This window comes from Dermacentor andersoni, chromosome 1 (genome assembly GCF_023375885.2).
Source record: "Dermacentor andersoni chromosome 1, qqDerAnde1_hic_scaffold, whole genome shotgun sequence".
NCBI lineage: Eukaryota > Metazoa > Arthropoda > Arachnida > Ixodida > Ixodidae > Dermacentor > Dermacentor andersoni.
Window position 1 is genome coordinate 235,756,078 of NC_092814.1, and position 14,048 is coordinate 235,770,125.

General features: G+C 42.5%; 1 protein-coding gene across 6 annotated transcripts in view; it reads right to left on the reverse strand.

Annotated features, from left to right (window-relative positions):
- Positions 1-14,048, reverse strand: part of LOC126547922 (uncharacterized) — a 289,018-nt gene that overhangs the window by 184,386 nt on the left and 90,584 nt on the right. For 5 of the 6 annotated variants that reach the window (XM_055063464.2, XM_050195977.3, XM_055063466.2 and 2 more), the window contains one exon: positions 9,865-9,990. The exons of the other annotated variant lie outside the window; for it this stretch is intronic. In XM_055063464.2, the coding sequence (XP_054919439.1) occupies positions 9,865-9,990 (126 nt within the window). The remainder of the gene's footprint in view (positions 1-9,864; positions 9,991-14,048) is intronic. 6 annotated transcript variants of the gene reach the window in all.

Consider the following 14,048-nt stretch of genomic DNA (forward strand, 5'->3'; position numbering starts at 1 on the left):
GGGAACTACTAAAAGGGGTCAAGTGGTGCAAATGTTTGAGAAAGGCTGCAAGGGCACAAGCAGCTTAAACCTATTAGCACCACTCTGCCATAGTAGTTTATAATGCATGATAAGGTGTTTACTGCAAACTACATTAGCTATGTAGTATACAGGATGATCATTTTTGTATTACATTTTTTTTAATTGCCTGTTTCAGATAACATAATTCTAGTACTTGAGCTGGATTATTTAGAGAGGTGGACATTATTTACACAAGAAATAAAAATAATACATTAATTAACAAGAAATCACTAATTAACTTATTGATTAATTACATTATGGCACATATCGCAATTTACAAATTGTAGCCAGTGAGCTTGCAAGGTGCATTCACTTGGAATGCATTTCCAGAATGACATCAGTTTGGAGATATGTACCATCAAACTCACCATAAAAATGCACTGATGTTCCACTTACTTTTTTAACAAGATGTTGTTTTATGCGTTGAAGCACAAAAGTAACTGGAACGCCTATGCATTTTGTCCCAGACATTGGGAAATATCTCGAAACTGGTGTCCTCCTGGAAATTTATTTCAAGTGGATATGTCTTGCAAACTTGCCGGCTACAATTAATAAGTTGCAATACAGTCAAACCCACTTATAACAATATTCAAATGCCACGAAAATTCCATTGTTATAACCGATAATTGTTAAAACCGGGTTGCTTGAAAAAATCAAAATAGGGGGATCGCAGATCTGATCTTTGCAAACTAGAATGGCGGGGAGGCCAGTGCCCCTCCCCACTATATCCCAACCACCTTCTTCCATCCGGCTGCTGATTGTGCTCATTTGTTTAACTGCTTCCTGGGCGCTCCGATCACGTGTAACAAGCCACGACTGTGGGCATTAAAGAACTGCAAAGAGGGGTCACGGTGGCAAGCGATATGCGAGCACCGCCAAGGCAGCACTTTGGTGGGCCCAAAAGGAACGTTTTAAAAAATGCAAGGAGGTCGCCGCGGCATCCTGTCAGCTTGAGAAATCCAGAAGAAACGCTGAGGTGAGATCGCCACAAGCGTCTCGCCACATACGTCGCACTGCATTGCACGAGAAAACCCTATGTCCGTCAGCCTTGCCAACATTTTTCTCCAAGGTATCCAGTTGCTCCATGTAGGGCAGCGGAAGGTTTCTCGCGAAAATGAAGCCCCGGAGGGACTGAATCATCTGCTGAGCTTCCCGTGAGGACAACGTTGAGGCAGCCTGCCCTACCGCGTCATCGCTGCCGTCGTCGCCATCACTATCCGATGCAAGCACATTCGCGACAATCACCTCATCGGTTAGAAGCACTTAATTTATTACTTAAATGATATTGCGCGACAAAAAACGACACGGACGTGAGAGAAGACGACACACCAAGCGCCAACACATAACTAAATTTATTGTGCCACTGCGTCGATTTCATACATGGGAGGCAGCAGTGTAGACTGCGCATGCGCTTACAAGAAAATGAAGTGCGAATTCATGTAACATAGTTAAGAGTCATGTGATGCCGCGTCCAAGAAACTTAATTATTTTTCTGTGAGAGCCAGAGACGGGAAGCTAACACACTTATCACCCAATTTCGCGGTCATCTGCATTTCAGATATTTCACGGATGAGCTGTGTGCTGCCACGGGAAACAATCGTGCATTGACCCTCAAGAGGTTTGCATCCATGATCGCGACAGTGGATCGCCAAGAAACCACCAGAGCCAATCATTGAGGCAACGCCCAGTTTGTCAGATATATTTCTTCCCACATGAAAGCGGGAGGTTGTACACTACTGTGATAGGAGTTTGGACTGTTTGAATGTCGCGGCCGAATGCGCGTGACTGCTGTGCGGCGGCGACGGACGAAGAGGAAGACAAGAGCCGGTGTCTGGGCGGAGACGGCAGCCGTGCGATCTGCCTGAGCTGCCTGGGCTGGCCTTCCGAACGAGCCGAGCAGTCATCTACCCAAGGCCGGTGTTCCTGGGTGTGCTGGCAGAACAGGCCGGGCTGTCCTTGGTCGTCAACCGGCCTGCTCCACTGCTGGGCGAGCATCCGACACCGGCATGTTCCGGTGCAGCTAAGCCTTCCGAACGGTCTACCCTGTGGCGGGCCGACGTCCCGACCCTGCTGTCGCGCGAGTGGCTCGTCGTGTGCCGGGCACCCGCCCCGGCCTCCAGCACCTGCGCCACTCGCCGCTCGAGATTCATCTCTGCGCCTCTTCGTGCCGTGAGTGTGTGATACCGACGCGCTATCGGACGCCTTCCTACATTGACGCTGAGCGTGACGATACTTACGCGACAGACATTTATGAAAGGAACTGTGTGTGTGTTATCGTGTACGTTATCCTAGTCCCGTCCCCGTGTCATTAAAGCCTCTCTGTGTTCATTGTGCCATCCCTGTGTGCTTGAGGCCTGGGCCCACATCCTCCTACCACAACTACCCAGTGGACACACTCGACAAACTTTTTGCGGTGATGCTTTCTGCACTTATCCGAAGGGACGGCATTTGGATCGGTCAGCCTGCAAAGCCTGCCGAGCTTGTTGGGAGCAGAAAAAACAACTCTTACATTCGCCCTTGGGGCCATCTTTTTCAAGTTATGGGATATCCCGTGCATGTAAGCTATGACACTGACTTTAGGGCGTATGCCGGGAGGGGCATCGGCAACTGACTTCTGCGTGCTGGATCGCGCTTCTCTTGAAATGCGTTCCGCGACAGACACTAGCACCACCCTAGGATATCCAGCCAAGGACAAGGCGGTTTGGCTGTGTTACCTGCTGAAGACTTTAACGCCAAGGCTCTAGAAGCCATCAGTGCCACGTTTAACTGTCATAAGGAGGTGTCGCTGGCCAAGGTAAAGGCTGTGGCAAAGCGCATGTACAACAGACTTAATCTGCAAAAATTAACCAAGGCCTTTGAAAACAGCAAGTGAGAACATCTACAAGTTTTCTTCAGTGCCAAAACGCATAAACCCGGTGTTCCGTTACGGGTTATTGTGTCAGAAATTGATAGTTGGCAAAAGCCGTTGGGGGTGTTTTTACAACAAAAGTTGGGCCTTCTGCCTGTCAGCGACCCTTTCCTCGTTAAGGGCTCAGATACTGTGATTGATTTTTTGAAATCACATTCTGACCGTGGTCTTCAGGCGTTTTCTATTGATGTAAAGGATCTTTATTATTCCTTGCCGCATAGAAGTGTACTGTCCTGTGTTGAGCAATGTATTGATAAGTATGGTGCTGTTTCCTTCCAGAATGAGGCCGGCATGTCTGGCAGTCAATATTTAGAACTTTTGCAGATTTATCTTAATTCCACTTTTATCACTTGGTATAACCAATGTTTTTTGCAGAAGAGCGGATTATGTATTGGCTCTTGCATTGCTCCCATTCTTAGTGACTTGTTTTTATCCTGTTTAGACCGTGACATTTCATCACAAGTGCAAGGCACTGCAGTTTTTAAAATATTTAGATACGTTGATGACTTTTTAATTTTCATTGACTGCTCTTCTGATGCCTTCATTCTGGAAGCTAAGAAAGCGTTAGAAATGTTTCAGAAGTGCTTAGTCCCCTTTCAAACTACTCATGAGATGCCAGTAGATAGGTCTCTTCGTTTCCTTGATCTTCACCTGAGCTTTCAAGACAGCCACACATGTTGGTCGTATGAGCCGCGAGCCAACAAGCCACTTCTGCCATATACGTCCGCACATTCTAAGCTTGTTAAGCGGGCCATTATCAGTTTGTGCTTCAAGAATGCCCTTAGCAAGTCTTGCTGTCATGTAGTGGACATAAGCTTTGAAAGGCAAACTCTACATTTGTCCTTGGCTGGATATCCTAGGGTGGTGCTAGTGTCTGTCGCGGAACGCATTTTAAGAGAAGCGCGATCCAGCACGCAGAAGTCAGTTGCCGATGCCCCTCCCGGCATACGCCCTAAAGTCAGTGTCATACCTTACATGCACAGGATATACCATAACTTGAAAAAGATGGCCCAAAGGGCGAATGTAAGAGTTGTTTTTTCTGCTCCCAACAAGCTCGGCAGGCTTTGCAGGCTGACGGATCCAAATGCCGTCCCTTCCGATAAGTGCAGAAAGCATCACCTTCCGATAAGTGCAGAAAGCATCACCGCAAAAAGTTTGTCGAGTGTGTCCGCCGGGTGGTGTACAACCTCCCGCTTTCATGTGGGAAGAAATATATCAGACAAACTGGGCGTTGCCTCAATGATTGGCTCCGCGAACACAGCAACAATGTAAAGAACGGCTCTGGTGGTTTCTTGGCGATCCACTGTCACGATCATGGATGCAAACCTCTTGAGGGTCAATGCACGATTGTTTCCCGTGGCAGCGCGCAGCTCATCTGTGAAATATCTGAAGCGCAGATGACCGCGAAATTGGGTGATAAGTGTGTTAGCTTCCCGTCTCTGGCTCTCACAGAAAAATAATTAAGTTTCTTGGACGCGGCATCACATGACTCCTAACTATGTTACATGAATTCGCACTTCATTTTCTTGTAAGCACATGCGCGGTCTACACTGCCTCCCATGTATAAAATCGACGCAGTGGCACAATAAATTTAGTTGAAAGTTGGCGCTTGGTGTGTCGTCTTCTCTCACGTCCATGTCGTTTTTTGTCGCGCAATATCATTTAAGTAATGGATTACCAACTTGCCCAGAATGCTGCTCTCATTAAGCACTTAATACTTAGTTTCCAAATCTATAGCCGTGCACTTTCTTTTCACTGGCAACGTCGTGCATTCCGATTATCAGCGGGTCAGTCATCTTTCATTTCAGTGGCGAGCCAAAGAGGCTGAGAAACCACGTGGCCAGGAACGATTTCGACGCAAAAAACGAACACAGGGCTGTTTGGAGAACTGCGCTGAATGAAGAGCCAGCGAGTAAGAAGTGAGCAGAGCAGTTGGTGCGGACCATTCGTGTTTCGGAGGGTGCCGTGGCGTAGACATATGGGCGCAGACCATTCGTGTTCGGAGGGGTGGAAGGGCGATGGGAGCGAGGCGCGCGGGGAAGGCTGGAAAATTAGTGTGCGGCAATCGTTCAAGCAGCGGGCCATCGTGCAGCGGCTCAAATTTCTCGTTTTCTTTTTTTCTTTTTAAGGATTTCGCATTTCACTACCTTTCAGCTCGGACACCAAGCAGCCAGACTTCATCGTTATAACCGATAATGCGGCATCGGGACGATGTAGTAAACAGGTTATTTCACCATTCAAGACGTACAAAAGTTAACGGTGCAGCAGCTTCTCATTGTTATAACCGATATATTGTTAAAACCCTTATCGTTATAAGTGGGTTCGACTGTATGTGCCGTAAAGTAATGAATTAAGAAGTTTATTAGTGAATTTTCCTTAGTTAGTTGAACATGTATGTCAATTTCTCATGCTAGTAATGTCCGCCTCTTCAAATAATATAGGTCAAGGACAGAAATTGTGCTATCTGTCATCGGCAATTTTTTAAAATTCTGTAGAAATTATAAATGATCACCCCGTACAGTGTATAAACATGAAAGAGATAACTAAATTTACATTTAAAGAGAGTAATTTTTCTTTTTTCCTGTGCTGAAATGAAGAGAGAGGATTCTTTAACACGAGAAATAAAAAGCAAATAGCAGTGGGTGAGATTCTGACCTTACATGTGCTAAATTAAAGTGAAATATACTACAAGTGACATGCACACATATGACAAGTTCTCCATGGCAAGACTTTTGATTGAAGTGCTCTTGTATGTGTGAAGGTCATAGAGCAAAATTCTTTCACATACAGTAAAAGCCTGTTAATTTGATTCATTACTTTAGAAAATCGGATACCTGGATCAGCTGTCTTGTTCCAGCAAACGTACATATTCTGTAGCACTATTCAGGCATGCTTTGCCATGGATTGGTTCATTTAGACATGCTACATACAGAGCATGGTGAGTGTAGAGTGCTGCTTATGTGATGGCAGACAAGGAATGCAAAAGTGATGCTAGCACCTAACCAAACAAAGTGACTTTGTATGAATCACTAAGATCATCATTCATAAAGGAACTATTCTTGCATTGTGTGCATGCAGGACTTTTAAAGGGACAACAAAGGCAAATATGAAGTCAAGCTAAAGTGATAGATTAGTGCTCCAGAATCTCTAAGGCATCAATATTATCGCGAACAGAGCCTTAATAAGTGAGAAATTGAGGTAACTGCAGGACATGATAAGAGACTCCCCCAGGACATTCAAGTACTTGCCCAATGACGAAAGCAACTCCTCAGTTAAATTCTGTCACTAGTACGCAACCACTCATTGCAAAACATCCGTGCATTGTATTATTAGACGAAATAAAATGCTACTTCTCCAGTTCTATTTCATTTCTAAAAGAAATAACTCATTGAAATTACCTTTGACAACGACGCGGGCGGTCGAAAGGTTTCGTTTTTGCTTGACTCTGCGCCACCCACGCTTTCGCGTTTCAGTAGTTTCGTTATCGCGTAGTGCCACACTGGTTTTTCTGGCTCGCGAAACTCGCACAAACTGCAAGTAGCAGAGAATTCAACTTCCATATGATGTTGCAGGATGCCCGAAAGGCCTATGCCAGTTGACCAAAAAGCAGCTGCCGCAGTGAATCCACCACTGTTTCTTGGCTGGGTACCATTGGCTGTCGGGCGCCGTTTTACTCACCAATGGCAGCAAAGGGTGGTGACAGCATATGCAACGTCACCACTTGCCCCTTTGGGTGGCGGGAGATTTGAATTTAGAAAAAGGTATTCAGACGCTTCAGGTGCAATTTTCTCATAAACTATGTCTTTTCTTGGCACGAAACAAGCGTTGCAAGGTTTCTGAAATGCATTTAAATAGTCCACACCAACTTAGTATTTGCCTTTAGTGTCCCTTTAGGTGAGGTAGCAGGTGCAACAAGCAGTTCTTCCACTTTCATTCACTGTGAGACATGTAATGGTGAGACAGATGCCATGGAAACAATCACTGAATAAAATGAAAGGCACTATAGTGGTGCCCACACTAACACTCAGCTTATTTATTACAAGCAATTGTTCATTATATTTCTTCAAATCCTGGAGGACAAATGTGTTGTGCCAACACTATCACACTCTGAAGGTCATGATGCCATCATCAATGACATCTGACAGGTGAATGTAACGATGCCTACATTGTAGATGACAACATTAGTCATGCAGCAACAGTAGGAGGGCTGGCAGACATGTTTCATTATAAGATCTTTCAAATTTTGAGCAAGCCAGTACAGAAAGCAACACAGTGCCCAGACATGCTAATTGCCATAGCTTAGTTTGACAATATTCTGTAATTAGAAAGCAGAAGTGATCTGCCTTGACAGCAACCAAGTGACAGCAACCACATGGCACATTTATCACGAATAATTTCTTCAACATACATTTTTTACCAGTGGTCAACAGTAGTTGAACAAAAAAAAAAATGTCACTGGAACCAATGTTTAGACAAGGGGACTTTTGATTTTTACAGGTGCAGGTTGTTTCAACAAGTCCTTCAGTTGACATGTGTATTAACTCTTATATATATTTTTAAATTTTCTGGTGAAAAGTCTCACCTGAAATAATTGCAGCAGAACTTTCAGGATATGAATTAAACAGTAGTCACGTAAAACATTCTTATCTTTGATCATCACTCACGACAAAAAATAATTGTATGTTGAGGCAGCAGCATTGCCTTCACTATACAGTCAACTCTTATTACAACGGACCCTGATAACCCGACAAAAAAAGTCTGTTTTATCTGCAGTTCATATCTGAGAGGCCTTACTTCCAAAACGTTTGTCGCGATGTCTAACAACTTTACTGCAAAGAGTGAGTGACAAACATCCAAAGTAAAATGCAAACAAAAATGTTGCAATTTCGCCCGAAAGGCGAAGCATCAATTTCGATAGCAAATTAAGCAAGTGCAGCAGCAGCAGCGAGCGAATTGACCTTCAAGCTGTCTCTCACTTAAATGTGAACTAAACGTCGAAAGCACAGCCCATACGAAGCTACCGACACTGGGTGCACTTTGTCCACATTGCAGATCACTTTGAAGATGAGGCCCACATGGGCGTGCACTTTGTCCACATCGCATATCGCTTTCAAGATACGGCGACCGTACCGTTAACAGCAGCCGCCGGAGTAAAGCCACCTCTTTCCCTCGCCTCCCCCTCCTTCCCTCGTGCCTTGTACGCGAAAGACTGCATGCTTCCAGTGCACTTCCTCCCCGCTTTCCTCCCTCACACGCAAAATATTGAGCCGCGTCGTCGGCTGACCTTCGAAAGTCAGTTGCCAGCCTGTGGCGACACAACAAAAGTAAATTTTATGCAGCCGATTTTGACAAAAATTGCTGCTAATTTCGTCCGCTGTAGCTGATAGTCCGTTGTAGTGCGGTCTGTTAAAAGCGAACTTCATTGCATTAATAAAGTAGGTAGAAAAAACTAAGATTGAAATATGGTCTATTATATCCAAAAGTTTCTTGTACGTGGTCTATTGTAACGAGCGTAGATAGTGTTCTGCCTTTTTAGTTTAAACTGAAAATAACCATAAATGCTATGCTAATTAATTTTTCTCCAGCATTTGGCTTTAAATGGACACTAAATAAAAAATATTGAGCCAAGTTAGATGGATAGGTTATTAGTCTAGAAGTCTGTCATCGTTTTCCAAGTGCCAATATAAGAATTTATTGCATAGAAAATTGCCACCGATTTTCAATCTGAACTGCCCACAGCAATAACAGCAGAGTTGACGTAATCCTCATGTAACCTTCCTCTCTGCTGCTCTCTGTGAATTGATCAGTGCTGATGTCACATGAGAGATACCGCAGTTCAATATAGGTTGTGCCACTCCAATTTCCCATTTTCGGCATTTTCTTGCTTTTGAAACCTCTGTTCTCACTACAAATGATGAATTCGTTATTGCAGAAGCCTAATCTTCTTTCAATCTTGCTCGACTTAATATTTTCCTTTAGTGTCTTTTAAGAACGGTCAGTGGAAACAAATTTACTAGAGGGTTAAGACTGCAAATGGTGTGCAGCCGCTAGTGTACATGCGGTCAGATGCAAGAAGCCTGAAAGGTCATAATTATGCATCAGGCTACTGCCTAAGAAATGAAAAGTTAAGGTATGAATGGCGTAACACAGCAAACTTCAAGGTTCAGTTTTCCTCAGGGCTTTTAATGTTGAAAGTTTCATTCTTTTTATGCAATGACTCTGAAGACCTAGTGGTACTTATAACTATCCCACCCATAATTTTTTTTCTGTATTATGAGAGCTCTGGACCCACAGAATGTAACAAATTAAATGCCATTTCATTTGTGTTCATATCTCAAATGCACTCACTCTGGATTCCTGTTAGTTATCGCCATATCGTGATGTGCTGTTGCCAGATGGCTTTTCTGGAGCTTGGTTATTCTATGTACCGAATGCAACTACAGTGTTGGAAAAGCATGATCTGCAGTTATGCAGCATCTTTCAGCATCAACAAGAGTGTCGAACCAGGTGTTCGCCAAGGAAAAAAAAGTACACTAAGCTAAATGTAACAAATTGTTTGCTGAAAAAGCCGCTGAAAATTCACCTGGAAAAATATGTTCACCGGGAAAAAAAGTTTTTAGGCAGCAATAAAAACAAAAAAAAATAGTGACGAATTTTGGAAAAATAAAAACTGGAAACGCTGGATCGTACTTATATCTTGTATTCGTTATAAGCATCTATTCGTTACATGCTCAATATATATGCTTATAACTTGCCAGAAACATCTTACATTTACTTTGCTATATATATGATAATCCATGTCCATTATATTGATGTTCAATTGTATAAGAACTTTAATAAACAGGGACTTATTTTCTTGAATTATAGCAAGATTTCAATGCAAATAGAGAACTTACGTCAATCAGCCTTTCATTTCCGTAGTCAGCTTCAAGACTGGACATTTCACCTCGGCCTATAGTAACAGAATCTGGTACAATAAATTCTGTGGCAGCTGACCATGATGAGTAACGACTCTTGGCAATCTGTTGAATATAAACCACAAATTTATATATGGTAAAAGAGTTCACTGCCAATATCACGCATCCTATAATGCCTTTGCCTACAAGAACGTAAGGGTTTAGAAAGAAAACACCAAGGCATGTCAGGTGTAATGTTTTGGTCAGGCTTCATACCGCCATCTACAGTGAGGCCTAATCTAATATGCCCACCAAGTACCTGCTGCTATTACGTGCAATAGCTACAAATCTGACTGACACTTCCTACATGTACACGAATTTCTGCGCAAACAATGTTTAGCACTAGTGAAAATTCCAATACAAATATGTAATAATCTAAATAGTACTAGCGTTTGACGTATAAGATATTTATTAGTCCGATAGGAGTTTACATTTGTCCAGTACAATTGCTTATTAGTTTGTCAGTCCATTAGGAACTTGCATTGAGTGCATACTATCTATTTATTTTTATTTTATTTCTTTATTTTTTCAAAATACCTTACAGGCCCAAATGATGGGCATTAGGTAAGAGGAACTTCAAGATAATACATGGTATAGACAGCATGCAAATGTATTAGTCGATAGGTAGCGTGTATTAGTGCATATATAATGCAATAGTCCTTCCTGACAGGCTAAAAGAAATACATATTAGGCCCACCGTCAATCTATTATGACTATTACAGACAAAGCTGTGTTGGAATCCCCTCAACTCGACTATCCCCTCATTATATTTCATGCCTCACTTGAGTAGAAACGAGTTTCAGAAGGCTTCAAACAAAATCTCTCCACAACAACCCAAATCCTTGAAATTATCGACGACTTCAAGTGTGCCTTAAATAACGAAACTCATATTGATGTTGATGTGCCTTAATTTCTGCAAAGCCTTCGACAAGGTTCCTCACACTGAGTTAATTAAAAAATTAGTGCACCTAGGCATAAACTCTAACATATTACAATGGGTAGACCCGTACCTCCCAGGAAGAACACAATATATGAAAGTAAATGGCTGCAAATCTGATTCATTAAATATTACCACAAGGCTCCATCATAGGACTGATACTATTTTTAATTTATATAAATTACATTACACAAAATACTGATATGGACACAATGGTGCAAATTTTTGCAGATGACTATTTTACAAACAAATAAACAAGCAGATGACCAGAAAGCGCACTCTTGAGGTCGTTAGTGATTGGTGCACTACATCAAAAATGGAAATAAATCAAACAGAACCGTTGCTTTAAGCATGACAAATAAGAGTAAAGAAGTCCTCACCTACAATTATACTCTAGGCTCTATCCCTATCACTACAGTAGATGCAATAAAATACTTAGGCGTAACCATATGAAGCAACCTAAAATGGCGGAACCATATTGAAGAAGTTTGCTCAGCAGCGGAAAAAAAAAGCTACGGTACCTACAACGGAAGTTGAAGCTTGCTTTGACTCCTGCTAACAGCGTATCTTGTGTACACATGGCCAATTTTGGAGTATGCAAATATTGTATGAGCCCCTCCGAAACTGGGCTGATAAAAATGCTACAAGAGTGCAGAGGCAAGCCGCCAGATTTATTCTTTCAAAATACTCTTCAGCCGAGGTCAGTAACAGAAATAGTGCGAATGTTGGAACTTCCCACATTAGCCGAACATCAACAACTGGCCAGGATAAAATTCTTCTTAATGTAAAAAATTAACTAACCATTAACATAAAGTACTTCACACCACACCGAGGAAGAATCCCAAGAAGAATAAATGAATATAAGTACAAAGTACCCGAACAACGTGTCAATGTATACGCTTTCTTCTTTTTTTAACAACATGGAAATGGAATTCATTGCCATTTTCACTGCTTTTTTGATGTTCACTAGAAATTTTAAGAGCGGAACGAATATTTTTTTGCAGTCTGCTTTACACTGTTTACATTTGTTTTCCCTAATTAATATCTCAAGCTTGATGTGCTGATTGTGCTGCTGTCTTGTACTGTGCCATTTGTATTGCTGTAATTGCACTTATATCTGGAACTTCATACTGAGTTGTTTGTATACTGCTGTATGTGTGATATGTATTGATACTTGGAATTCTTACTGTAACCCACCCCTGTAATGGCCCAAGGGCTAACAACATGGTGAAATAAAAAAAAAAAAGACTGTATTCCAAACCTTCTGTCGCCTACAGCACCTGATGACATTTCGAAACTTTTCTACTTTAACATTTATAAGACCACACAATACAACAGTGCTTCACCAACGTAAAGAAAACAGAGTCCCTTATCTTGCGCAAATCATGTCCTTATCAACATAAGGCGGCAGCTACGATGCAGCAACTAAACAAACTTGAGATAACCAGGCAGATCTCGAAATGTCAGCGTGGAAACTCACTTAGTGCGCACCTCGTTCCAGACATTCACGTCAGCTAATAGGAGTGCTCCCTGCATGCCATCTGACAGCAGTAACAAATTGCAACTATAGATTTCCCTTCTCACACTCACTTTTGATCATTGCATTTCTGTATGGAGAAATACAAAGTTGTAGCTATCTGAATCTCTGATCTCTCGTGCTGACGGCGATACCAAGATGGTGGCACTGTGTCAATGGGAAGCCATGCTTGCATAATCAACAATGCGATAGCACGTCCCCAAGCCAGATTTTTTCCCCAATTTTGAAGACAACATACCAAACAAGTGCAATTTAATCAAATTCTGCAGCATATTTCTTCCAAGTATTTCACCATGAGATAAAAGGTCTCAGGATTCTGCAAACAAATTTTTTTAATTTGAAATCTTTAGCTGTGTCCCCTCATGTCTGCGCTTAATTTCATGATTTACATTTTTGGGCAATACGAATTTTGGGTGATACCAATTTCGGGTGACAAATTTTTGCACCATCCCAAAGGATTCGTATCATCGAGATTATACTGTAATGGCATCTTCAGGTGGTCGCTGTGATCCTCTGAATCTGAGTTGATCAATTCCGGAAGCACTCCGAGTCCGTATAGGAGATGTCTTACGGCATCTTAACAAGCGGCAGCTTTTTGGAACAGTGAGAGGGAAGGAAATGGAAGATTAGGGGAGCTTCCGGCAATACGGCAGCACTGCCACCGTCCCTGTGTTTAGATGAGAAACGTGGCAGTGATGGCAACATATGTGGATGATAATCGTAGTCACTGTGAATGGAGCTAGCACTGACCCCCTTTCGCAAGTGCAATCATGAGAACGGGTGGAGTCATTTGAGTAGAAATCAACCCATTTCCAAGCTGCTCCATCCGACTGTAGTCGAAGTACCCCTTTCAATGTGACAGCATTCTTGGAATACTTTCCGCCCTTTCTGAGGGCTATCTACATACCGTATTTACTTGTATAATGATTGCACTCGCGTAATGATCACACCCCTGAATATTGTCTTCAAAAATCGATTTTGTCTTCTTTCCCGTGTAATGATCGCACCCCGAACTCACCGAAGCGATACATTGTGTGGCAAGTCTAGCTAATGATGATCACACTTACCATCTGTTGAATGCTGTCGAATGCTATGCGAATGACTTTTTAAGACATACCAAGTGGTCTGTACGCACCAAACATTTTAAGCAGATGCCCAATTTTATTCCTTTCATCACTTTCCGCACTTCCATGAGAAAAAAAAAAAAAAAGCTACAACCAAACTTGTCTTGGCTTTATAATGGTTGTGGTCAACAACAAAAAAGGCGCCTTTCGATTCTTCTCGTCTGCACTCGTGGGCATGCAACAAATCGCGAGCGGCAACGATAGTTAGCCACGTTTACACTGATACATTAGAAGCGTACCTTATTCATACGCCGACGCTCGTAACACAGCTAAGATATTCACCCACCCTTAGCGGAAACGTGCCGTATTAGGATAGTAGTGAAGACAAATGCCGCAGTTTCCGCAGCATACCCGCCATATGTTTCTATGTCACTGGCAGCTATAAGCACGCCCATCTCGGTTTCTATCCCCTCAAAGTGGACATGGCTATGTTATTGCCGCGGACTTGCAGATATTAACGATATTACGCATTACTGATACGGAAGGAACTGTTTGAATGCGCGTAATGTACTCACGAGAAGAAAAA